The 27,757-nt window shown below is 44.1% G+C and overlaps 1 protein-coding gene across 4 annotated transcripts; it reads right to left on the reverse strand.

Annotated features, from left to right (window-relative positions):
• Window positions 1-5,997: 5,997 nt before the first annotated feature.
• On the reverse strand, window positions 5,998-27,614 carry ITPRIP (inositol 1,4,5-trisphosphate receptor interacting protein). Of its 4 annotated transcripts, none has more exons than XM_010714686.4 (3): window positions 27,112-27,587; window positions 22,749-22,855; window positions 5,998-10,917 (listed from the first exon to the last, which is right to left on the reverse strand). In XM_010714686.4, the coding sequence occupies exon 3, from the start codon at window positions 10,902-10,904 to the stop codon at window positions 9,267-9,269; it is 1,638 nt and encodes a 545-aa protein (XP_010712988.1). In that variant the 5' UTR covers window positions 10,905-10,917; window positions 22,749-22,855; window positions 27,112-27,587; the 3' UTR covers window positions 5,998-9,266. The 4 variants fall into 4 exon arrangements, 3 of the variants coding, with proteins under 3 accessions (XP_010712988.1, XP_085086238.1, XP_085086239.1); XM_085230112.1 differs by lacking the exon at window positions 27,112-27,587 and adding an exon at window positions 26,933-27,078; XM_085230113.1 differs by lacking the exon at window positions 27,112-27,587 and adding an exon at window positions 22,964-24,533.
• Window positions 27,615-27,757: the final 143 nt, after the last annotated feature.

A 27,757-nucleotide genomic window follows, 5' to 3' on the forward strand; every position in this document is an offset into this window, starting at 1 on the left:
GACAAAAAGCTGAGCAGTACGGTCAATGAATCATAGAATTACAAAGTTGGAAAAGACCTATAAGATCATCTAGTTCAATAGTCTTCTTATTACCACTACCACAATGCATTGGAGGGAACGAAAACCATCCAGAGAGACCTGAACAGGCTGGGGAAGTGAGCCCATGTGAACTTAACAAGGTTCAACAAGGCCAAGTACAAGGTTGTAGCCTGGAAGGCCAACTAAATCCTGGGCTGCATTAAAGCAGGGGTGGCCAGCAGAGAGAGGGAGGTGACTGTCCTCAGCTCTTGTGAGGCCCCACCTGGAGTACAGCATCCAGGCCTGAGGCCTGGTTTAAGAAAGTGTAAGATAGATGCAGAGCTCTTGGAATGAGTCCAGAGGAGGACCACTAAGATGATTAGAGGGCTGGAGCACCTCTCCTCTGAAAAAAGGTTGAGGGAACTGGGCTTGTTTAGCTTGAAGAGAAGAAGGCTCTGGGGAAACCTCATTGTGGCCTTCCAGTACTCGAAGGGAGCGTATAAACAGGAGGGGGAACAGCTGTTTACAAGGCTTGATAGTGATAGGACAAGGGGGAATGGTTTTAAACTGAGATGAGAGGTTTATGTTAGATATTAGGAGGAAGTTTTTCACTCAGAGGGTGGTGATGCACTTGGAAGAGGTTGTCCAGAGAGACTGTGGATGCCCCATCTTGGAGGCATTCAAGGTAAGGCTGGATGTGGCTCAGGGCATCCTGGTCTAGTGATTCACCCTGCCCACAGCAGGGGGGTTGAAACTCAATGATCTCGAACGTTCTTTTCAACCCAGGCCATTCTGTGATTTATTTTTTTTAATATTGCATCTTACACCCATATAGTAACTCCGAGGAGGTGCATGCTTGTGTAACTTAAGTGGGAAAGCAGAAATGAAAGATGGATTTGAAGAAGAAGAATTAGCAGGAACTCCTTTAATAAAGGTGCTTCCTACCAGCTTACAGAGCATGTGAGTTTGCATCTACTGGATTTTATGCTCTTATTAGTCTTAATTCACTATGCAGGTTTTGCACTTGGTTTTATCTGTGTCTCTTAAACACATCTGGCATTACTTGGAGAAAATCAAGTTAGTCTGCTGTTTCCTACCAGAATGCTGATATATTTTAAAAGTTTCCTAGTCCTGATCTGGTGCTGTGTTGCAGTAGATTGTCATTAGAAAACCCAAAGGAATCGTAATGCTGTGAGGTGTCAGAACATGGGTATATAGGGGTTTTATTAGATTATAGCAGGGTTTGTGCTTGAAGCCATTTTCCTTGAAATGGTATAGTGGGATTTCAGCAGCAAACTTTGAAGAATTACTAACTATAGAGCATCTTGGTATTGTTAGTTGCTCTGCTTCTATTTAAATCTTGTCAAAGCTTTAGTTAGTGAAGTTAGTAAAGTGTGCTGAAAATTGGCTTCCATAAACATGCTGGGAATATATTGCAGTTTGTTCCTCTGTATTACTGGGAGATAGTGGGAGATGTGACTTAAGTGAGATCCACCAATGGGTTAAGAACAGAGTCTGGCATCCAAAAATATAAGTGGCTAAGGGCAGGCCACAGTAACCAGGAGACTATGTTGTGCAAATAGAAATGATGTGTTCTCCTCATCTTTGTTTAGTGGCTCTAAAGTATACCATTATAAATATGCTACTTCAGCAAGAAAATGTAAAATGAATTATTCTACCTTATAATTTACTATTAAATATCAGTTCTCTAAATCTCCTGGCAGACAGCTGGGGTCCCGAACCCATTACAGCACATCAGGAAATGAGGACCTCAGGCAAAGTGTTTTTGTTGTAGTAATGAATATGCAACACTTGGGCATAGTCTGCAAAAGAAAGAAAAAGATTACGTGAAATGGACTGGCTCTCTCCTTTCACTGTGTATGAGTGTAAAGAATACATTATTATTTTAAACAGTCCAAGAAGAAAATGCTATTGCCTGTTTTAGTCAACAGAAGAAGATGATGAAACCAATATACAAAGATCAAGCAGATTGATAGCTCTGCCCTATGATTAGTTCTCCCCTTCAGACCTTCTTTGGATCAGATTGTATAGCAAATAACGTATTTACTCATCTTCTACTTCATTTTGTTCTTGAAAGTTGTTGGTGGTACTTTTGTTTTTCAAAACAATGGTGATTTTTTTTTATCCTTCCTTGTTGTGCCACCAAATATAGTTGCTCTCAGAACAAGTTTAAAAAAAAAAAAAGAAAAGAAAAATTAAGAGAAAAGGAAATCACAGTTTCTTGTCATGCTTCATTTAATAGCTGTCATGCTTATGGCTGTGTGTGAGAGCATGTGCTAGGCATGTGTTGGCACATTTGTACATCTTCTGGACCTGCTCTCTCTGATTTTCTGCTGTCATGGCATTTCTAATGTTCCTGTGCTGTTAAGATCTGAGAACTGCCTGTTTCTCATCTTCTTTCTTTATTATTTGTCTGTTTTTTAATTTCTTTTTAATTTCTTTATTTTTTTTCATCACTTTGTTCCTTGGACACTGGTTTTACTTGGGAAGGGCTGATGAATATTCAGTCTCTTTACAGTCATGAGAACAGATGCCACTTTATTAAATCATTCCCAGTTCCTATCATATATTAGAAGCAGCGTGTTCTACAGCAGGTCTAAAGTCAGCAGTGGTGGCATTAGTTTTTTTTAGCTAAGTAAATAATGCCATGTGATGTTACTTGGATTTTTTTTCTCCTAAAGCAAGTTTTGCTGATTTGCTAAGAAAGGGATTATAAAATTTGTCAGATTTAGCTGTGCCTCTGGTGGAATGTGAATGCTACTTAGCAGTGAGCAGTACTGTTGTATCTGAGTTGAGGAGAATGTTAAAAAGCAGCTTGTATTAAGGGACTGATGCACAGAACGTTTACTGCACTGTTCACAGCCATCTCATGATGTGTAGAACACAGTCTGAGACAGAATGCTACAGGTTTGTTTCTTAGAACCACCAGTTTCTTGGCAACCCTGATGGAAAAAGCCATCTCTCCAGGGAAAATGGAGCCCAGAAAAGTAGTGCTGAACAGAGAGGATACAGTGCTTCCTGTGAACTGCAAACCATTTACATGACTCGCTTAGATGGTCCTACCAGCAAAGACATGAGACAGCTGGGGAAGAAGGATTAAAAAGTTGTCTGCTTGAGAGCACCTGAGGAATTGATGAAAACCAAGTGTGATATTATAGCTTAATACTGTCCTTTGTGTGTATGGTCCTATTTTCTCAAATGATGCTTTTGTACCTTTCCTACTGTCACTTCATCATTAGAAGGAAGCTCTCAACAAGAGTAGAGGGGCTATTCACTAGTTGTGACTGTTGTTTCCTGCACATGCATCACAGACCTTTTCCATGTCTGTTGAGTTTCGAAAGCATGGTCTGTCTCCTCTACTTGTAATTGCTAAAGCAGGGATATTAATCAGCTAGTTCTCCTCATAAGGAAATGCTCTGGTTGTATCAAACTCACAGGCTTGATGCCTCTCAGTTCCTCTCTGTATGCTTTATATATCTTGGTTGTCTTGTGCTAGTGTGTTCATGCTCTGGATCAAAACTTTCCCTTCAAAGCTATTCCAGGTGTGGTTCTGGCAGGAGAAAGTCAGTGTGGGGTGTGCATGTGGACACGCCTTAGTTTTCATTATCTTTGCATACAGGAGCTTTGCCTTACTGGAGCATTGTATTACTGATGTGATGTATTAACACACCCATGGCCCCAAAGGTGAATTGAATCACCAGGAATATTACGATGACAGTGCAAAATACCTCTGCCCAATGGGAATGTGTGTGCAACGGAAGCTGGATAAGGCTGTTATGGATCAGTTGTGCTTACAGGCACAAGAACTATCCCAAGGCTGTTCTGCCCTCCTTGGTGCAATCTGACAGGGTGGAGATGTGGAAGATGTTAGCAAGTTAAGTACTGTCTCTGTGGATTTGTGTGCAGCTTGATTCCCAGCACAGGCCTAGACAGCAAGACTGAAAGGTAGGAGCAATACAAGGAATTGTACCTCCCTTGATGCACCTCGGGAGGTAAAGTGACAGATGAGGCAGGCTGTTAACAGTGTAGTTTACTGAGATCAGCTCAGCCCAGCTGTACCTGTTGGGCCTGTATTGCACTGTGTTTTATCCTGAATGTTAGGTTGGAAATCCAATGACATTTTAAGTTTTATGGTACTTCTGCAAAGGAGCAGAACACAGACAAATTTAATTTTGATTCCTTACATCTGATTGGCCCAAGACTGTAAGTGATAGGAGCCTATTGGTGGATCTGAAGATTGTTTTGCATCTAAAATCAACTCCTTTTCCTGCAGCGGATCTACAGCTCTCAAAAACGTCATCAGAATTTTAGTCTTTATTCTGTGCAGAATTTTTAAAAACATTGCAAGAATCAGACATTTTACATGCTCTTAAATGCCTAAACATTGAGGGCTGTACTTAAATACTCTGCACCTCCTACACTTTTGCCTCAGAGCAGATCAGTGAAGCTATCATACCCACCTTCAAGACAGAAATTGCTGACCATTTTTTCTCATTACACTTTGGATGTAGTTTGGATGTAGTTTCAGTTAGATTCAGTTACTTAGAAATTCGGTGCCTTACTAAAGGCAGTTATTCCCCTGGCTTTTATTGTCCTGTATGTCTCTGAACTGCATTTCAAAATGTTAATTAGAATGAAATGTCTCACAGCCAACATTATGCCTGATACTGTCACGTTCTTGTATTTGATGTATTTGTAACTTGCCAGCATTTAAAATGCTGTTTCAAAGTTTTCAGATTAAGTAGCTGTTAATGTCCAGTATCACAGCAACTTTATGGGGCCAGATTGGAGGCCTTGACACAGAATGATAGGTATTTATTGTGCCTTCTGAGTTTATGGCTCAGATGTAAACCAGTAATCTTTAAGCGATACAAGAAAACTTTGTGGGAAGATTTTAATGACCAAAAGAGGAGTCATATTGGACGATAAGAGAAGAGGAGGCAAATGTTATTTATATGCTCACCGGAAAAGAGAAGTTGTCAAGGCCTAAGGCCTCTGCTGTAATTACTGAATTAGCTTCTGCTATCTAAAACATTTAAGCAGATAAGGATTGAACATTTTTAATGATAAAGAATGTTCAGGTTTTTGAGGTCTGATCATTTACTAAACTAAGTTAGCAGGGAACCTGCTTGCAGCAGGTTCACTCTGCTATGCATTAATTATCTTAATCTTGTTCTCACCCTCCAACATAGGCCTGACAACATCAGAAGCCAAGAACTAGTTGCAGTTTTCCCAATGGGGGTGAGATGACTGGCTTTCTGTAACTTCCCCATATTCAATTGCTCAGTCTCAATGCGCTGAAAAAGTGTCACAGTACACCACTACAAATTTACTGTTCTTCTTGGGGATTATTATAAGGTGGTAATAAAAGCTGAGATTAGAGATGCCTGTAGAGGAATAAGGGATGCTACTTTCAAATTTAAGTCAAAAAGCATCCTTTGTTGGTGATGTTTCTCTTGGGAATTTTAGTTTCAAAAGAAACTGAAGGTTGAAGGAGAGAGAGACAGAGATGGATCAACTTAAGATTGGCTTTTGAGCATGCTTGCTTGAACTAAGATCAAACCTCTTGGTTCACTCAGTCTCATCAGTATGCACTGAAAGACCTGAGTGGCGGCCCTGGAAACTGTATATCAGTGATCCCCTCCCACTGCTGCATTGCTCTGTGCCATTTTCTCTATCTATCTCTTTTGATGAAGAAGTGAAGGACTTCCTGGGACAGTGACTTCACATACCAACTGAGCATTAACATGTAGTCATGTTTGAGTGCACTAGATAAATCTCCAGCCATAAATGTCTCCAAATGTTTAAGGCTTGATCTCCAACATTATTAGAACATCACAGGGAGTCTTGCTACTGAGCTTACTGTGCTAGGATTGCACCAGGTGTCTCCCAGCTCCACCCTTCTGCTATCGCAGAAACATGTTTTGGGAAACTAGAAATAAAACAGGCCACACTTACTTAGATTTTGTACAAGAATTCCTTTATTACAAATAAAGCTGCAAGAGAAGATCTATACAAATTCAACAGTGTCCTGCTATAAAAGCAGCGGTTCAAATACAGCATCACGAATCAAGGAAGAAATCAGGTGGAAAATTATGATATTGTTACCCATCTCATCTGCATTGCCAAGATGGCTATTCATACTACAATTGTACTTCTGAACTACACCCCAGAAGAAAAATCCTACAAAAAAGACAGGTAATAAATAAAGCCATTTATCACATGGGATCCTATGAGAAGAACTCAGTGACCAGCAGCTAAGCTGTTAAAAGTGAGTAAATTCTCATTTCTTCACCACTGAGAAAACATTGCAAAGGCTTTGCATTAAAAACATATGGTGAACAAACACCAAATCCTTTTACTTGAATGACGAACAAGTTTTGGTTTCCTTTGCTGAAATCCATCTTTACAGCCCTGTAAGACCTGTATACAGAGCAAACCAGAGAGGGAGGAAGTCATATTCTATGGTTGGCACGTTATAAAGAGTGAACTAACAGCTCCCCTTAGAGGACATTGGCCTCCTGAACAGTAACAATAACCAAGACCAAGACATTTCCTAAAGGTGAACGGCTCCTGAGGCTATGTTGTACATCAGTGGTTGTTATCAAGGCACTACTAATTCCATTGCTTTGACAGAACCTATAATAAAGTATTAAAACCACAAGTTGAGGGTGGAGGGAGTGGTTGGAAACCAGAAGAGGCAATAGGAATTCAGTTGCATAATTCTTCTGGTCAGCAAATAGCAAGAACGGCACTGAGACACAAGAAGGAGATCTGTTTATGCTTCCTTAGGATCTCTTATGGAGATCAGGGTATTACAAGTGATGTGCATTCATTACTTGTGCTATACGCTGTTTTAAAAGAACATTACTCACTTAAAATCACAAAACCTCACCTCCACTCTCTCCCTTTAAAGCTGCTTCCTATGGATGCCCAGCAAGATGTCAGTCATGGCAGCACTAAATGTGGGTGGCACTAAAAGATCTTAGGACACTTTACTGGCTGACATCTGATGGAGCTGAACTGTCTCATAATAAACCTCTTTAATGAAATCTGAGTTTGGCCTTTTACTGAAAGGCCTTATACCTGGTGTGCAAAAGATTTAATACAGGAGAAATGAGGCAGTCCAGGAAATTATGTTCTTCACAATGTGGCATTGCAAAGGTCTGCTCAAGAGAAATACTGTTTGCCCACATCACTCCAGATGGAACAAGCATCTAACTCTAGTATATATACTGATATATGGCTGGCAAAGACCTCTGCCCTGGGGCTTACTGTAGCACAGCTCATTTCCTCGTAGCCTAAATGCAGAGACCAAATCTCATAAAAGATGCTCAGAGCAAAATGAGTATATTGCATACGCATAGGTAAATTGTACCCAGCAATTTGCTTCCAGGGGAGTCAAATCCATAAATACCTTGGCTCAGCTCCAGCCTGGGTTCAAGCAAACCCCATGGGAATACTTCAGGGTGAGTTTGAGTTTAAAAGCAAACATGCACACACATGCAGAAAATGAAGGACAAAAGATTCAGTGCACTTATCAGTTTAGGTTTCCTTTGAGTCTAAGCAGCAGTGCTTTGGGTGTGCAAAGGCAAGATCTGGCCTGTTTACATGCTTGTAGGGCTGGTGTTACACAGCCTTGTTCCTCCATTTTAAGAGAGAAGTTTGATTATCCTGTTAAATAGCCTTTTCTACCTTACATAAAAGTTATTTTCCAACCCTGTGTGTCATTTCCTCAGAGACCTGGGTCACAAATTTGTTTCTGTTCTTTGGATAGTCTAAATTTAGATGCCTGACAGGAAATGACATAGAAATACTCATTTTTCTCTCACTTGGCTAAGGACAATTTTAGAAGCAACTCAGACCACAGCTACTTGAGCACGACCTCCCTGCAGGCCTGTGGAAATGGGCGGTGCAGTTTTCTTTGCTTTGGTGTAGAAAATGTCCCTCAATGGTGGGGATACAGACATAAGCAGATGTGAAGGATATGGAGAAATGGTTTGTACAAGGAAAAAGGAAGAGAGGATACAAAAATTTATAGTTTGCTACCTGTAGTTCCCAAGAGTAAACATCATCAAAGCAGCAGCCTTGAGATGAATTGAGAAGACCTGATAATGAGTCAAACAGGTAGCTTATACTTGGGTACCTGGCAGCAGAAAGGAATGACACCACAAGAGAGCTGCAGAGAGCACTGCCATGCTCTGCCGCATGTACACCTCCTGCAACTCTCCTCCTGATTCAGGGCCATCTTGCTGTTCTGGCCTCACTAAAACCATGCTGAGAGCTACACTCTCTCATTTGGATAGTGAGTTTTCTGCTGGTATCAGACTCCTGAGATTGGGCTTATTCCAGAATAATTTTGAGGAGTTTCCTCTTTAGTAAAAGCAAACCCTGCAGCAATCATTTCTCTTTGCTAGTTTTCAGACTTGCTGCCTGGAGATAAGGAAAGCAAACAAATAAACCAAAAGCCAGAACCCAATAAAAGCATTTCTCTCTTATATGACGTAAATAAGGCTCCTAGCCGTTCATCCATGGAAAACGGCCAAGAATAAAATCCACTCATTGTGCTTTGAAGAAAATGGAAAACACAAATGAAATGGTCTCAAGACACTGATCCTGCAGACTGTTCTGTCATATTCTTCCAAGAGAAAAAATATTTGGAGCTCAGGAGTGGTTTTGATGGACAGGACTGTTTAAATTAGTGCTGCAAGTCCTATCAAAATGCACTTTTTAAACCCACTGTTCCCTTTCAATTAAAGAGTTGTGCTGGATTTAAAGATCTCCATCCAGTCTAGAACTTTGCATGACCTCAGTAGTGACTCTCCTTCCCAGCTGAGGCTCACGTTGCACCTCCCATAGGTCTCAGAGCTTCTGGTGTCCTGTCTGCAAGCAGACCGCCACCACTTTGAAGGCACCAGAATAAATTAGCCATGTTCATTGCTCATCACCTCTGTAGCATGACGGAGGCACAGTAGAAAAATATATTCTTAGCTGTATAAAACCCTGCCAGTCCAACTGTGGAGCAGAAACTTACTTTTATACCATCTCTTCCAGTTTCTCTCTATTCTCCCCCCATCCCTTCTTCCTTACTGCAGAAACCATGACACAGACATGGTTCAGCTGCAGACAACAAGCTGCACTGGCAAAGTCAGTTGTCTCCATAACGCTTTGGAAAGCTGCACTCTGGATTTGTGCTTAGAGGAACAAGTGTTTTCCGCTGGCTTTGGTTAAACAGATTCCTTTTGGATTCCATTGGGAATGTGCACCATGTACTCGCTTATCAGTGCAGATGTGTTCCTGAGCATCTCATGGAATGTGTCAATTGTCTTTCTGTAAACATCCCTGTGTAGAACAAAAGGACGGAAAAGGTTGAGAGGTTCAGCCCTCTGGAATATGATGGGGAAGCCCAGCTCTGCTGGTACCTTCCCATTGCCGATGAAGAAGTGGTAGAGCTTCTTCTCATGCAGACATTTCTCCAGGAATTTCAGCATGTCCTGTAGACGGACCTCCAACTTCTCTGGGGCCCAGTCCTGACTTGGACGTGTCTGCAGCAGATGCAGCAACACTGTCTTCAGGTGGTAGTTGCTGAGCCCACTTGGACCTGTGAGGCTGCACTGCTTCCCGTGGAGGAAGGAGAGGATCTGAAGGCAGCTGACATGGCAGGCATTGGCAGGCAGCATTTTGGAGATCATCTGTATGAACCTCCTCTCATACACTGCAAAGGTGAGAAACCAGTGAGTGCTGGAGGGGAGGTCTGCTGCCAGGCAGTTCCGAGGGAAATGAGAGATGAAGTAAACATCAGAGTTCTCGTACTGCACCACAGGGGTGAGGTTGAAGGCAATTGATTTTCCCGATTTAAATTTTATCTTCAGGGCTCCTGGAGAATCCAAGAGGCTAAAAGACAGGTCAAATTCATACTTGTGGGAGATTTTGTTCCAGGCCTTGGTGACTGCAATCTGGAACCACTTCATGACTTGGTCAGCATCCAGATATTGTGTATTTTTGAAGCACAGGAGGTCTTCCATTTCACTGCTGAGTCTGGTAGTATTGCCTTGGCTATGGAGGAGGCACAGCATATCTTCTCCTAGTTTAGTCTTGTCACAGATGCAACCTGTCTCATCCTCATCTGCCCTGCATACCTTGATAGTGCCATAACCTTGTTCATCTGGGGGAAAAGAATTGCCAGAGCACCATATCTGAGATCGGAAACAATATGGCTCTGGGGGTGCAAAAGGCACTATCAGATCGCAGACAAAAGGTTTACGCACTCTCCAGTTCTCATACATGCTTCCCACACCCATGCAGTCCTCCACTTCCATGTCAGCATCCCGGTTACAAACACTCCTCAAGGCCTCCAGCAGGTCATCTGCAAAGCCTTCCACCATCTCCCGCATCCTGGCCATGTCTCCAGTGGTACCCAGGATACGCTTCTCATAGAAGCTAGCTAAGATGGCCTTGTCAGGGAAGGCCACTCCTTTAAATGCTTTCCCCAGGACAGCCATGTCATCCTCATCTGCTCCTGTGTCCTGCCAATTCCCCTCCTGGAAATCCTGCCTCCAGAGCTCGATCAATAGGAAGATGACCATGGAAAGAGCAGTCCACATATCCCATTGGACCTTTTCCTCTTTGACATCCTCCACTACTTTTGCTGCTTTTTCCAGAACCTTCTGTGCAGCTTCCTGACCTTCAATTTCCTGTTCCAAGCGCAACTTCTCTAGCCGAAGGATCTCCTCCCGCTCCTTCATCTTCTGGATGATTTCTTCTGTATTTTCAAGGATAGTGCCATTCTCTTTAGGGAAGAGGAGTGGGTGGTTGACAATAGCTGTAATCACCACTAGGCACACTCGGAAGATTCCCACAGGCATGGCAGTTCCTTCACTGAAAGAGCAAAAAGGCAGAATGACCCATGATTCAGGGTATATTCTCTCAGGAAGAAAAAGTTAAAAATCCCCTCTTGAATAAAAGATACAGCATCCTTTCCAACCCTATACAAAGTGCTTGGGTTCTTAAGCCCATTCCTGTTTCTACAGGCTAGAAACTAAGCTTCTCAAAGAGACTTTATCAAACTTTATTTGTGGATGGTAAGGATGAAAGGATCCTTCTCATTATATCACCTTTGAAAAACAGAATGATGAAGCCACTCGCTACTGTCAACCCACTGCAAATTTGCTGGGGTACTGTGGCAGGACCTCCCCAGATATAAAAAGAAGACAGGGTTGGAGATGATTATTATTTGCCCTCACCATAAAGCTGGAGTAGAAGTAAAGCAGATGTGGCAATGGCATAGGCAGGCTACTCTGGCTACCTTCCACATGAATCACATATGTGTGTGGGATCCACACAGACACTTAAGTCAGAGCAATCTTCACTACCAATGCTGGTTGTGTGTACCTGGGTAGGAACAAGCCAGCGTGGTTTTGTTTTTCCAAGCAGGTTCTACAGAAAGAGTTAGGATCAGCCTGTGGCAAATCCTCCCAGCCCCCAGAACGCCTCATGACTGCGGTACGTGGAAAAACATTTTTAAACTGGAAAGGATTTCCTTTAACCCAGCGGTTTTAAAAGTATCAGACTGTTTACTTTTGGTGTTTACTATTAATCACTATTAATCCTGCTGTCCCAGACTCTAGGCAAGGAGGGGAACATCTCTGACAGTCTCATTCATGTCTTCACAGAGCATGCAACAAACTCAGATCTATTCCACTGGGCTTTGTTATTGTTAGTGCATCACAAACTTTAAGGCTGAGTGGCAGAAACCTAAGCGCCCTTACTGTGAGCGCTCACTATGCATAGGAACTGTATCCTCTGGCACTTGATTATCTTTGCTTATAAGAGGTTTGGGACTCAATTAACAAGGCAAAGGAACAGGGTTGAATAGCATTGTCCAAGCAGAAAGAAAATTCACACAGTACTCAGGATAATGTGAAGTGCCCCTCCCAGTGTAACATTTACTAACAATCCTTTTTTTAGATCCTCTGTACGTATACAGATGCACACCCTTACACAGACTTTGCATTGAAGATAGTTTGCTGGCCTTTCTTGTCCCTTTTACATTTATATTAACTCTTCAAATCATCAGGCAATGAATTAAAGCTGAATTAATACCCAAAGCTGGATGTTCCAGTTATTCTGAGAGCTCCATGTCTGGCCACATTTTAAAAATAAACTGGACTCACCCTGCATTGCAAAAGGCTTTATCGGTTAGTTGGGGCAGGGCAGGAAGCCCTGGTGAGATCCTTTCCTTAGTGCTATGCTCTTGCAGGCTATATGAGCTTTCCAAGCCTAAAAATAACATGGCCAAGGGGCCATTGCAGCAGTCTTGATCAGTACAACATCGTTCCTTTGTCTTGCCCCAATCTTGCTTAGATGTTTTATGTTACTATAATACTTCTCGAGTGCATACGGCTGAAAGAAGCTGGCTTTCTTTTCATGTTCTTGCACCCTTCAAAACTCTCCCGTGCCCAGCTGAACATGGCCACACTGCTTCCAGAGGCTACCTGCTCCAAAGCAGATGGAACCAGGCCAGCAATTCTCCAGCCCAGTGCTGGCCAGCTCAACTGAATTCATTTTGTACTGCACTGAAAAGTTAAGAATATCCCCGCTGATTTTGCAGGACTAGAATATGAAGCACGTACACTACGTCATTCCCCAGTAAGCTACACAGGCATCAACATCTGGAGGCAAATCAGGATGAAAACTGGAAATGAGAACATCTTCAGGATAGCATGAATTTGCAAGAGACATCTGTTCTCAGCCTTAAAACTGAGAAAGTTCTGATCAAAACTGCTGTAGCAGTTTACAATGGAAAATGAAGGCTAACATGAAATCCAGTTTGGGCTGAAGGTTAATGATGCTCAGTGGCCTAGGTCAGTGGAACCTGCCCTTGTCAGCTCCAAGGGTGGCACAGGCAGAGCATTCCCACATCTCATCAGAGACAGCTTTCCTGGCTAACACGGGAAGACTAATTCATGCAGGTGAAACCAGTGGCACTGCCTGCTAGGGCGGTCCAGTCTTCCCTATGTTATAAAAGCTGCTCTCTTTACTTGCTTTCAACTTCAGCCCAAGCAATTTAAGCTTGATAAAAATATTTATGCCTGCTCTGGATGAGACAGTTTTGTGCGAGGAACAGAGAGGGAGTCCAAATGTTTCCAAGCTGGAGACTAACAAAAAGAAACACCATTGTTTCATCTACACATCAAATTTAGCAACATTTCATGCATGAAAAACAAAATAAAAGAATTCATGAGGTTTTAAGAAGGCAAATTTCCAAAGCATCCTTTCCAATTTTCTGGGCACACTATTCTTTTTCCATTCAAACCACAGTCATTGTCCATACTCTGCAACAGGTTAACATCTCGCAACATTCTGCACTCTCTCTTGCCATAGTCCCAGGGCTCCAAAGGTTCCTCCAAACCCACCTCCAACCCCAGAGTGACTGGTTTCCTCCTGTGCATTTTTTTGGCACTTACTGCTTCAGTGACTGGCACTTGGTGGATGCTAAGGTTAATGATATCTCCAAACAGGCCTGAGAAGTGAGGGGGCATGTACCATCCCTGCTCCAGGTGGGAATGAGGACTCAGGGAGATAAAAGCAGCTGATAGTTCTGTTGCCATTAAAAACAACCATCAGCAACATCCAGCAGCAGGTTGTATGTTCAAAGTCTTCCCCAGGAACACCTGTGGCTCTCCCTGCTCAGCTCCTGGGCAAGTCATACCTCATTCTTCCAAGCCTGAAGGAGCCTCTTTGCTACAGCATCACAACCAGTGCCACAACAGGTCCTGAATGATGCAGGAAGACCTGAGAGGGAAGGGAAAAGGCAACGCTGCCATCTTCTCTGAAGACATGGAGAATATTTTTCCTTCATTGAGGCTCCTTTCTTTCCCCAAAGGCCTCTTATACTGCTATATTTTCTCTCAGAATTATTTTCCCCTTAAATTTTTGAATCATGGGAAGCAAAACATGCTCTGGCTGGTGCTCAGCAATAAGGCAGATAGGAGCAAGCTGAAGCTTTGATTCTTGAATTAGAAAAACCCAAGTCAGGCCACTGAATGTGGTTCAGTAATGCTCTGAAGTACTCTGAGATGTCATTTACGATATACTCGATTATTTCCTCCAATTTGGCTGACACAAAAGGCAGTTAATAGGTGGCTCCGCATTGTGTTTCACTTTGGTAGGCAGCAAGAAAAGCAGATATTTGAAAAAGTGATAGTAACTACACCTGGTTAGGAGCTGTTTTCTTCGAAAGGTGACAAGTTTTTGAAACCAGGGTTTTCAGGGAAACACATATAATTTTTTATCCTTGAGGTCTACAAAGGACTCTGCTGCATATTTTGACCACAGAGAGACATAGGCAGAACAGACACCAAACTACTCTTGGACTTTCTTGCTGGGAAGAAACAAATTCCACACTCAAACGTTTCAGGCCTGCTCAGCCACACTCCCTCATTGCTGAGCTTTTGGGTGCCCCACGATTCCCTCCCCGCTGCAACAGAAAACAAATTGCCTTTTAGCCTGAAAATGCTTGTGCTGTATCTATGAAGACCTAGTCAAGATAAAAATGAACACTTTCAGTATAAAAAATATTCCAGAATTAAGTTTGCTGAAAGCCCTTCGTGAAGCACTATGCTCTTCTCCAGTTTGCAAACACTGCTGCCTCTGCAGGTATATACTTGAGAGAGAAATTTGTTTCCTCTTACTTCAAGGACTTGTTACTTGAGGACTTCAAGCTCTGAACTGTAAGAAGCATACAAATTGAAAGAGAAATGGAAACTGTAGAGATGCATAGCAGTATTATTGCTCCTGACAAAAACTTGGAAAGATGCACTTTAATTAGTCAACCTCACACCACTGACACTGCTGTTTTTCTACCATCTCCCTATCAATATTTACAGAGCAATCAAAAGACCTTTTCTGACTCAGGACAGATAGTGAGGGCAGTTTTTCTTCCAGCTCACAGATCAAGCTTCAGGGATAGAAGTGCTGAATCGATACTCATGGAAAAAGGCAAATGTACTTCTAGAGAGGGGAATACAACAGTAAAGGTATTAGAGCAGTCTTTGTCACTAGCTACTGAGAATTTGTTGCTCAAATTTTGCTTGTTTTGTGCTAAGAAGAAGAACAACAACAAAATAATTCAGAGTGTGATTTTATTTGTACACATTTAATAACAGAGCACACATCAAGTACCCTTATAGTCTGATGACAAACTTACCCTAAAAGCCTTCCTCCAAATTCAGGAGGGGTAGAAGTAATTTAAGTTTTAGTTTCTTTCCCAGCCCTTGAGGCTGCCACACTCATCATCTGGCCTCTTTCATGTCAACATGGTGCTCTTCAGCTTTGAGCTGAGCTTTCTCAGGAACTGAGGAATTGGTATTGACAGGACTTCAGTCAAACCTGCCTGATTCTTGAGACACCATTTTTACTGAAGAAGCATTTTCTGGGGTGGGCAGAAGACGAGTACCATTATGGTGAAGAATTTCAGACCGGAATCAAGTGAGGCTTTCTATGCCAGCACTGCCTTTGTTGGGGCCTGAAGGTTACCTGAGGGAATGGACACTGCAGGCAGAGTTGCTCATGGGAGGCATAACACCCAAGTATTTTATCTTGAAACAAGAGTTTCCAGGTCCACTGGAGTCAGCCAAATGTGGTTGGCAAGGCAGTGGACCCTGGGGGAGGTTGGAGTAGCCCTGCAGCTGAGGCAAACACACAGAAACTGACACATTGAAACAAAGCCTTAAGGTGACCAAGGACAAATTGCACCAGTCTACTTTTCCTGCCTGGCTGCATAGGTATTAACACATGTAATCAGATCTAGTTTTCAAGCGGGGATAGCTCCTGGCATAGACAGCAAGAGCCTAGGGGCTCAGACAGGAATCCTCGAGATGGCTGCTACCTGCCCAGACCCTACTGCCGCAATGTCCCCAGACATATACAGCAATGGAAGTACTCCATTTTCTGCTCCATCGTGAGCTTCTACGCATTGCTTTGACAGCAGCCAGCACAGCCCAACTCTAGATGGAGGACTGGCAAAGGCTCCTACCTTCCCTTCTCTTGCATGCAGTCACCTGCAGCACATGCAGCCCAGCCAGAAAAAAAACACAGCCACAAAAAGCAATACAGAGTTTGAACAGCACAAACTTGTGCTGTTGTTTCACCCTCTATAGATAAAGCTTATAAGCAGTGTGCAGAACATTCATGAGATGAGTTACTGTCACAGCTGGTTGAACGTGAACTGGTGGAGACAGGTTCTGTCTTTGCATCTCTACTAAAGCAATCAGTGGAAAGGACTGAATACACCAATGCATGAGGTGTAGAGGTCTGAATGGTGAGACCACATCTAAAAGTAGACCTAGCCATCTGGCCTGCTCAGGACTGCAAGAAATACATACAACGTGACTGCCTTCTCAAAAATGTTTAGGAAGCCCCACTCCAGGTTAGCTGCAAGGCCACAGGACAGCAGTTGGACAAGGCTGCTTGTCCAGTAACTATTGTTTTGCAGCTTGATTGAGAACATCAGCCTTCTCAACATCTGTGAACATCCTGTCCCTGGCCTGTTGTGGTGCCAGTGGGGTCAGTTGCACAGCCCCAGTCGGACATCCTGCCCAACAGGTCTGCTGTGGACATTCGGAAGCAATATTTTCCTGTGAGGTCACCAGATCAGTTATTTCCAAGGAAATGCTGATGCTCATCCTGTGTACGGGACTAGGGAGCCCTCCCTTCCCAAAGATGGTGAGATTTGAAGCGGATAAGCACATGAGTGGCACTGACATTGCTCTGGAGGCAGACACTACTGTGTGGCCTGTACTGGCCTCAGGACCAGTAGATACATTACATTACCGGCTGCACAGGAAGGACCCAGAAAGCTCCCAGCAAGCAGTGACTTTGCTAGCACCATTCCAAGCAGAGGAGTGCCCAACTTGCCCTAGGGCAGCTGAGGAGCCTCTTGCACGTCTTCCAGTCATTCATTATCTTTGCCATCAGGAAGCTTTTCCTCATGTCTCAAACTCCTCCTTACTGCAGTTTGAATCTCTAACTTTCCAGAGAAAACTGTGACTAAAAGTAGAATAAACTATTTCTTTTCTTCTTGCAGAAGCACTTAAGATTAGAAGTTCTTCCCTCCTGCTTAGCTTTCTCTGCACACATATGCATTTGTAAGATGTTGCCATAATATCCCACAACCCCTCTTCCCCTCCCCCTAAAACCTGGATAGTACAGAGTTCTCTTTCTGGCATATACAGTTATATGCCTTCTAGTACTCTTTTCCAAAACCTAAAGAAATAATGTACTTGCAAGATTTTCAGTTTCATCTATGAGTGGGGTTTCGTTTGGGTATTTCTAACTCAGCATTTCAGCAACACCACCTCATTCCCATATACACAGAAAGAACATGATTCTGGCCTCACTTCTATCACCAGCAGCTAGCAGCCACTGTCAAGGTCAGCTGCAATAGTTGCTAAATTAGCATCATGCCCTCAAACCACTCACTCCTTCTATGTAAGGCTGGACACAAGAGGGAATGCCCATGGAGATCAGGAGATAAAACTAATAGCATGAGGAGTATGTTTCTCAACACCCTGCCTCAACATCCTTTTGCTATTTGACTCTGCAGGCCAGCTCAGCTCTCACCAGCAAGCAGTATGAGGGCTGCCTGTGCACTGCCTCAGCTACCCCTGCTATGGCCAGGAAGGGTTTTCACAAACTGCAACACACTGCTTGCTGTAAGATGCGTGAGGGGAAAGGTAGGAAGTGTGTATGTGGCTCCCACCCACGCACTCAGCTGTTATGGTAGGATGCTGGCCAGGAACAGCTTGGCTTTTTAAGCTGAATAAATTTTGTCTGTTAACTGAGAGAAAAACAATTGGAGTAGACTAAACTTGTGTTTTTAGGAGGAGAAAAGACACGCACTAAGACATAAAAAAACCAAACCAAAACAAAACAAACCTTGGCTTACCAGCCTCACCAGCTTCCTCCTCCTCAAACCAACTGTGATGGGAGCAGGTTGGTCCCTTGCACAATCTTTCATCAGCACAGATGGACACAAATGACAATGAAACCCCACTGCTCTACCAAAAGCCCTGTAATGTCAACCAGAATGTAAGGAATAATGTCACTGCACACAAGCTGTATGGCCTCCATCATTCTCACAATGGGACCTGCTCTGGCTGTTGCACTCTTGGTCACACAGCCTTGCATGTGTGGGCAGCCATGGCTCATTGATTCATAGGGGACAGTCACCTCATGGAAAGCTGGTGTGAACACAAAAAGGGATCAATTGCCAAGATATTTGTTTAAACCTGCCTTTTCTTCCTCCCAGTTAATTCCCAAGAAGGTGAAGAAAACTTAGGCAGTGTCATTAAATCAAGCAGCAGTTACTTTGACTCTCCTTATCCTATGGCAAACATATTGCCTGCATCCCTATATATCTGATTTAACTGCATATTAAACAGTCAATTATATGGATGCTTCAATATGCAGAGAGTTGGAGGAAATATTACTAGAAAGCTGGTTTCCCAGCAGGGATCCACCACTCCAGCACATCTAAGAAGTGTGCACGTGTATGTAGTCACATCTCAGATGCAACTTGCAGAATGATTGTTTTACATGTGACACTATAGGCCCCATTTCGGTCCTGTAACATCGAGCACTTATACGGCTAGTAGAAAGCACATGCCTTGAATTACCTCCAGTTGAGAGGCTGAACCAAAACCAGTAAAAATAAATTGTCATTGTAGGCTGGGAATTCACTTGATCTGAGATCTCCATCATAGTCTTGACTCAGTGACAAAATAACAGTCACATCAGGAGATCAACAGGCCCAAGAATAAATAGGGCTTAAACAGAGCTCAGAAGTACTAGATGAGATTGATGGTCTTTGTAATATTGAACTATTGTTTTGATAACTAGTTACAGCTGTTTGTATTCAAACAGTTGGGTATGGACAATATTTTAAAGCTATTGTAGCAAGTACATCACCACAGAAATGAAAAACAGTGCTTTTTTTGATTGCCTGAAATCCCAGCTTTTTAATAAAATACAATATAGCTCTTTAAATGAAGCAGAAACACCAGACCATTAAAGCCTCTGCAGGAATGGGTGGAGTGTAGAAGAAGTGAGCAGTAAAGAGCACTTTTACTGCAAGGCTTCCTCTGTTCTCACTAGGAAATTCGCTACGCTCACAACTGCTTCCTCTGCTTTCCCTAGGATAACTTCCCAGTCTAAGCAGAGGCAGTCTGCATTTCATGCCAGCATCTGCAGGAAGAATCAGGCTCTCTAACTTCATTACACAGTGGCTCTAGAAATGAACAGCAGAAACAACACAAATATTCTGGGAATCAATAAGCCCATTCTTGGCTTGCTAGTCATAAACTTAAAAACTGCCAAGTGACACGTACATACACAAATATGTTGGTTGCAAAGTACTGCTGGCTATCCCTGCTTTTCAAAAACAGTTTGAATTAATAAAAATAATAAAAAAAAAAAACCAGAAGAGAAAAATAACCCTTATAAGAAAACAAATCATCCCACCTTTGTACTACATTTCCACTAGCTTAGAGCCATTTCCACCCAAGGGAGTGACTCAGAATCTAGACTATTGCTACATGCAACTATATGTAATAATCTTCATGTGCTCTTTGCTCAGTCCCCTCTGCTTACCAACAAAAGACCTTTCAGCTTTTTCCTTCCCTGAACAGTTTGTAAAGTGATTGCTGGGAAGCAAAACTCTGGGAAGATTTAATGGGTAAGAGTGATGCAACATGCAGTGCTGTTAGCAAAAGTACCAAACATGTGAGGGCTGTGAAGCCACGTGGTTTTCATTTGGGATGTGTGGGGTGAACACAGATGTTTGCTTCCTTTATAACATAAGCACAACAAAGGATAACTTTGTTTGAAAGCCAAGGGGCAGGCTCTCTGCACACTTGAAGACTGACTTATAACGTAATGGGAACTGTGAGTCATAGCTGTGGGGCCTCTTATCATGGGCACAAAAATCCCCTCTGCTGCACAGAGCTTAGCTTTGGAGCAAAGAGCTTCCAGCCCTGCATGGGAGACTGAAAGCATCCAGGACTAACAGCAAACACAGGACTGAGCTAAGAACACGTGCTGGGGATGACTTACAATGCAGATATGTCCTTTTCAGTTGACATTTCCTCTCGTAACTCCTTCAGAACCTGAGATCATAAACTGTGCTCATTCCAACAGCATCAAGCAGCTTTGGCTCAATGAGCTGGGATGGATATCATCCTAGCAGCTTCATATTGGCTTTTGTATTTGGCTGCAAAAGAGTGTGGCGTTGATGCTTAATTTGAGCAGGGCTAGCTGTCCAGGTAAGACTGTCGCAGATCTCTATGTCCTTAAGTTACCTAAATTACCAAGTAACTTATGTCATGGTGTGTCACAGTAATGGAGGATCGGCTGATTGATTACAGCTACCCAGAATACAGAGACCTATCTCAATTCTTGCCCCTCCTAGCCTGTGAGAAGACAAAAGTCTTCTCTGATTATCACAAGTGGCTTGCCACCTGCAGCTTAGGAGTGGCTGTACTACAGAAAATCCAAGTGCTCTTTCTCACATTTTCAACAGTTCTGAGGTATTTTGTTGCTAAATCTCCAGAGACAGTTAGAAATTTAACTCTCATCTGAAACTGGCAGCAGTCAGATACCTGAACATTTGGGGACAAATGATTTAGGAGCTAAGCATTTTGAATCCAGATATAAACACAAACATATGCCTGTATCATGCAGATTAAGTGTCTCAGTTTATGCTTGAGAGCATCTCCTTAGCTCCACTTCTAGTATTTATCAACATTCTCCAAGAGCTTAGGGATAGAAAAATAGAGATAAAAGAGTTCTGAAAAAGCAATACAGTCTCTCCTGCCTACACTCACTGCCTACACTGTTTGGATGGTTTTTGGCAAGTCTATTTTGCTCTGAAAAGCTTCCAGCAAATTTTCATCTCTGCATCACAAGACAGTCTAGACTAGGGCTTAACTACCTCTATCTGTAGGAATTTCTCCTTATCACCGTATGTGCTTTCTCCAAAGAAAGGTGTAAGCCCTGCATGAGGTTCTGGCACATATAGATGCTATCTTTTCTTAAGGAGTTACTTCTCTTCCTGAAGACAGTGTGGGAACCTTTTGCTCTCACTCACAATCACGTTCTCCCTGAGCACCACCAAATCCTCTGCAATTCAGAAGAACTGAAAGCAAGGCACTCTGAAGTTGATTTTCATTGTTTTCATTTGTTTTTTTGCAGCAGACCGTGTCTTTTCAGTTGATGGCACCCACCATCCCTTGGGTGAACTCAGAGAAAGATGCAGCAAATAGTCACACAGGTGGCTCAACTGACTCCTTAGAACTAATATATCACTTTCTTACTCCGACGCCAACATCTTCTCTGTATGCTCTTCCCTCTGGTTTTGAAAATGAAGGGACAGTACATTTTCTTTTGCCAGGCAACTGAAGTAACCATATGAATCAGAGACTGTGCCTAAAAGGGCTTAAATTCTGCAACAGTTGGCCTCAGTGGCTTTCATCCTTGCCAACACCATGCTTGTTTTTCTAAGCCACATGCATGGCAGTGAGGTGCATCAGATATTTGCCATGTAAATGCTGAAAAAGCATCTCGCCCTGGAGCACATATCGCTGATATAAATAACATGCTAGATCAGCCAGAAAAACCTGCCTTAGGAAGAGGAATAATAATGAAACGTGGTGGAGGGAAAAGAAAAAGAGAAAAAAAAAACTCATTTACACACAGGCAGTGGCAATGAGCCAGCTCTCACAGCTTTGATCCAGGCTGGTTCAAGAAGCTAGCCAGGGAACGCTGTGAACTGAGCTTTGCTAGTGCAGAGCAGCTGTCTGACCTGAGATGGGAAAAAGGGAACGAACACCACTCAACACAGACACAGCTCCAGTACAAATAAGAAAAGGAATTAAATCACATGGAGTACGTGAAGTAACAGGTACTTAGAGCTGCAGCAGGACATTGTGGCAGCCAGGACTACTGCTCTGGTGGCTGCCGCTGTCACCAGCTCTGTTCCCTCCCTTCCCTCTACTGTATCTCAAGTCACACTTGCAACGTCATACCACCAGACTTCTGGGTTTCACTGGGCAGTTCTGCTTTCTGAGGGTTTCTCAGGGATTTTCATACAAGCATAATCTGGACCAGTAGAACTGTGCATTGCTGCCTTGTAAAAGCTGCTGTTTCACTTCAATCCAGCTATCTCTGATGTCTGTCACCTCTGACATACAAGGCATTCCAGGCCTTTCCCCCCAGCTTTGACACTTGTAAGAGTGGGGGATCTACAGTTCACCCTGTATGGGTAAAGTACCTTTGTCAGGTTCTCCTGCATTGCAGTAGCAGCTATCAGCAAAGCATGTACCTCTTAGTTCCTGCCTGCCTTCCCCTCTGATTAGACACCTACGATACCAAACAACCAGATAAGACAAATTTTACACTGAATACCAGAAGCAAGAGCTTCTTAACACTGAACTTCCAAACTGAAGCCATTTACCAATGGAACCTTCTCAGTACTGCCACATCAGGTAGTCTTTGACCCTTACTGCTGGAAATAACACATAGGTTGCTAAATGATGAACCACATCACTTCCCTTACAGCATTTCTCCTGCAAGATCTCCTAGCAAGAGCCCATCAAGAGACTCTCCCAAATTATGTGAATGCTGGAAAGAAGAATGACCTCTGGAACACTTACCTGCTACACGATTTTGCAGGTGCTCGTTAAACTTCACATTACTATGATCACCACAGTGCAGAGAAGACTCTGTTCAGTCACTCACTGCTAAAGCACAGCCAGGAAGCCTGCAAAACACAAAGAGAATGAATGAGGAAGTTCAGACAGAAGATGGGTACATAATGCAGTTAACTAAATTAAGGATTGATTAAAATAGTTAACTCCCCCCTCCTTACCCAGTAAAATGATTACAGAAGCTCAAGACCTGAAATAATAAGCTTTGAAGCTATCAGGAAAGAGTTAAAACTCCTCCCATGAGAAAAAATGAGAACGGCACCGTGGGTCTGTCAGTGTTGCAGACACATGGGCAGACAAGAACCTCCCTCCTCTGACTCCATCCTCACCGACCAGCTCTCTCCTTTAAAATGGATTAGGGTCGAATTAGCAGCTGCGTAAGTGTAAGGGCTGGGACGGCTCTGTCTGGGATTGGTCTGTCTCAGAAAAGTCATCCAGCTGCTTTAAGCAGCTTGCGAGGTAGAAATACTTGCTAGGGAAGCTGGGTTCAGAGAGCTAATGCAAGAAACAGAAAATGAAGGAGAAGATGCAGGAAACAGTCTGAGAGCATGCAGGAAGATACAAAGTGCAGAACCACAAGTTAAACTACCACATTCTGGGAGGAGAATCTATGAAGATGCAACAGGAAATGAAGTCCTTGAGCAGAAGTGGTCGATTGGCACAACAAGCAGAGATCACCCAGCTGTGTGCAGGCAGCACCTCTCTCCTGCCCAGCTGCCATCACAGCCACTTCAAACCTCTGATCCAAAGCCTGATGACAGCAGCAGCTTGTCCATGCACTGAGCTTTGGAGCTGGGTCCTTGGAGGGCTTAGTGTTGAGCTGATGCACACTTGCTGTCCTGAATTGCTTCACACCGGCAGCTCTTGGGTCAGGGTTGATCAACTCTCCCTCCTCCATGTACCTGCTCTGAGCAGATCATCTGCATTCTCACTTCTCCATTTCCATCTTGAACTCTGAGACCAAATTGGACAAACAGGCTCAGCCCTGACTTCCTGTGCCTCTGCACCACAACACTACTGAGGCTGCTGAGCTAGGAGCCAGGCAATCCAACCCCAGAAGGGCTGAATCCACACTGTAACATTGTAGTAGCTGTTTGTTAGCCCTCAAGGCCCACAAAGCCAGGTCCTGTAGTGGCTCAAAGCCAGTTGGGTACAGCAAGAAATTCTGCTGGGAGGGAAAAAGCTGAGAAGTGCAGTGCTGCTGGATAGGAAGAAGAGCAAGAAAATGATGCTAAGGGGCCAGAAGAGCCCAGCTCCAAGGCTCACATTCAAGACTAGCTCAGCCAGCCTTGTATGACCCACACGTGTGGAAACCAAAACAAGCTAAAAAAAGAACCCTGTCATAACTGCACTCCTGGGCTGGCTCTCCATCCCTCAGCCTACTCAGATCTTGGCTACCTGCCTTTCTTCTTCCTCCTGTTGAGGGGTGAATGGGCAGAAGGCTTTGCTTACACAGCTGAGCATCCCTGCTAAACCTGGATTTCATGGCTGGGTACATGGCACTCCTGGCCAAGCTCCCTCCCTGCCTACAGCTGCACAGCCAGCCTCTACCTCTCTCCCCCACCCAGCAATTATGTGTCAGGATGGAAAGTACATGCTCTGGCAGCAAAGCTGCTTTTTTTCAGCATAAGTGGATTATAATCGCCCATAGGAGAGAAGGAGCTGGCCCACCCAACAGCCTAGTTTAAAGGGGATCTACGCTTTTCTTCCCCCCCCCAGCTCTTTTCTCCATTGTACGATTGCTATGGATTGTAATTGCAATTCTGTGGAGCAAGGAGTGCAGCATAGGACAGCATGGGGCAGCAGGGAGACTTGAGCAGGCTCCTCACGGAGTTCATAGAATTTCTCAATGCTTCCCAGAACAATACTTTTCTGAATGTTCACCTTGTTGACAGGGACTGAATTTAACTTGAAAATTGACATGAGAAATCTTGTTTAAGAAAGGATGCAGTTGTGTAAGGAGGGAGCAATAAAGCTTGAGAACTAAACCACCCTTTTTGCTGATATACTCAAAGCATTCAGGGAACTGACTTTTATATTGTGGTGTACTTTTTTCCCCCAGTAATTCTCAGTAAGCATGCTTCCTTACATCACTCTATTTGAATGAACTTTTTTTGCTGGCAAGCCCCAAGATACTGAACCAACATTCAACAAGTAGCCTATTGCAGATGCCTGACTAAAACTGTCCTTATGAAAACCACAGTTTTTGCATAAAATACAAACTCAGAAATGAGCTAGATCAGCATGCTGAACATCAGTTTCCACGGGTCAGATTTCCTCTCCCTGTTACTCATCGCCACGTAAGGAGGGTTGCAAGCACAGACATACCTCGGAGGCTGCAGAGGCACACAGGAGCCCTTACTGTCATGGCGAGAACCAACACAGCATGAAATGGGAGCGTGACACAGAGTTCGGAGTTACTGACTGTCATTTGGCCTGAAGCAATCTCAGGAAGAGCAAAACTCCTCTGCTTCTGATCAGACTTCTTCAGTCTGACTTGTACGGAAGGGGAAAAAAGTTTTTTCTTCGTATATTGTAATGCTCCAAGCAACAAAAAGAGGAAGACACTTAGGCAGGGAGGGTTGCTGTTGAGCTCTACATAAACAAGGACGGCTCCCCAGGCAGGCACAGGTACCCAGCTTCCCTTGTGCATGCTGCTGGTGCAAACACCAAATGCTTATATGTGCATACCCCTGTCATGCAGCAAAAACAGAATCATCCACCAGCAGGGAGTTGAGTCCTCAGAGTTTCATTACTACTGACATTGGCTCTCTGATCTCTTACTACTTCTGTGGCAATCACACTTAACATTTTTTCTCACATGGGAGCAGTATGAAGCATCTATTGTGCTAAAAACAAAGCTTTCCAGTTTCCATGCCTAATTTTCATTCTCTGCTTTTCCCCAAGGACCAAAAAAAAAACCCTTACAAAGGTATTAAGGAGAACTGGGAGCACTAGGTATTAAAACTAGATGAAGGTAAACTATGTTTTAGTCTATGAAGGTAAAATAAGTAACTTCAGTCAGAGCTGTAAAAAAACATTATTATCTCCACCAAAGCAAACTCAAAGCCTCACGAAAGCAGCCGTGCTTTTGTAAACCTGTCCCAGCATTCCCTGCCCAGTCCTCACTTGGCAGCTCACACCAAACATCTGTGCCCAAAGGAGGTGCACTGGGTATGGTTTAGGCCTATAGCACTCATTAAAACCACGTTGATAGAAATGTTCTCTTAAAGATAACACTGGTACTCATCTTGCTTGGCCATGTAACAGACTCCAATAGCAACACGCCTTCCTTTTCTGAAGAATTTAACATAGCAGCTCCTAAGAGAACTCCTCCGTAGCATTATAGAATCATCAAGGTTGGAAAAAATCTCAAAGACCTATTTATTCAACTACTGACCCACCTCCACTGCACCCAGTAACCGTGTCCCTCAGTGCCACATCTCTATGTTTTTTGAGAACTTCCAGGAATGGTGACTTCCTGGGCAGACTGTGCCAGTGCCTCACCACTCTTTGAGAAGAAAATTTTCATAATATCCAATCTGAACCACCGCGTGCAACTTAAAGTCATTACCAATCATCCTGTGGCAGGTTGCTCCCTTCACTGTAAGCTGAAGATGTAGAGGCTACAAAAGCTCTTTGAGTCAGTTTTATAGCCCAGGACCTCCAGTACCCCAGTCCTGCCTTGCTGCCATCAGAGCTACAAATATTAACCAAACATCTTCAGAAGAAATACCTGTGCACAGGAACAGCAGTTCAGATAAAACATTGCTCCATCCCTCTGTGCCCATCAGAAAGGAATATAGTATCTCAGATGAAAGGCAGAAAAGTTTTGTAACATGATGAACCACTCTCAAGCCATGTCACACCGATCACAAAGTGCAGTGCTGCATCTTGCACCTACTGATCGCACCAGACCACAGCATGAGGTCCCACTTCTGCTGGTGCCGCCAAGCAGAGGTGGCCGTGAGGTCTCTGTTTCACTGCCCTGCCCCGCTTCAGGCAGCCCCAGAGCCGCCGGCCGCTGCTCCAGCGTCACATTGCGTCCCGGGGAAAACCTGCCCCGGGGACCTGATCCTTCCTGATGCCCGCAGTGCGAGCACCGAGAGCACTTTCAGCAAGCGACTTACCCCACGAAGAGACACAGGAGAAACCCCACCAACACGCCACTCCTCTTTCAGCAGCTTTTCTCCCCAAACAACACAGGCAAAACGCCCTTCCTGTGCGGAACAGCCCTGTTTCCTCAGTTTCCCCCTCCGGCTCCCAGCGCCGGGCCCGCTGCCCGCTGCCCCCAGCCCCGCACACTCACCGCAGCGCACCGCCCGTGCCGGGCAGCCCCCGCCGTGTCCCGCGGCCGTTCCCCGCTCGCTGAGGTGCGTTGCGGTGCAGGGGGACCCGCCCAGCCTGTCCGGAGCGGGTTTTCTTTCTCTCTCTTTTTTTTTTTTTCCTCCTTCCCCTCGTTCAAGGCAGCCCTGCCAGCCCTAGGAGCCGCGCCGTCCTCCCGCAAGCCACAGTTTGCTCCCTGAGCTCCCCGCCGGTTCCCAGATGGTTTTGTGCTGAGGGCACCGGGGACGGAAAGGAAATGCGCTCATTTTGCTTCTCGGATGTATTGTGACCTCCTGGTGGTCGCGCCGAGCGTGCGGAACAGCGACCTCGCTTCCTCCCGGCTCTGACGGAACGGAACGAGAGGATCCTGGGGCCGCTGTGTTGTCGGCACAGCTCAAAGCTGGCGCATGTAGGACATCGTGCATCTGTCTGCCCGAGGTGCTACCTTGGAGGGGTAGGGAGCTGGGGCACAGCCCCCTTCACTTAGCCAATAACCGAGAAAGGCAACCGTCACGGATTTTAAAAAGGTGGTTTCCAGCACTACCCCGCTAAAGCACTACTGTGCTTAAATGGCTTCTCACAGACCTAGCAAGTTTGCTCAACTCCCATCACAGCCCAAGGGAAACAGG

Source organism: Meleagris gallopavo, chromosome 8 (assembly GCF_905368555.1).
Source record: "Meleagris gallopavo chromosome 8, MGAL_WU_HG_1.1, whole genome shotgun sequence".
In the NCBI taxonomy this organism is placed as follows: domain Eukaryota; kingdom Metazoa; phylum Chordata; class Aves; order Galliformes; family Phasianidae; genus Meleagris; species Meleagris gallopavo.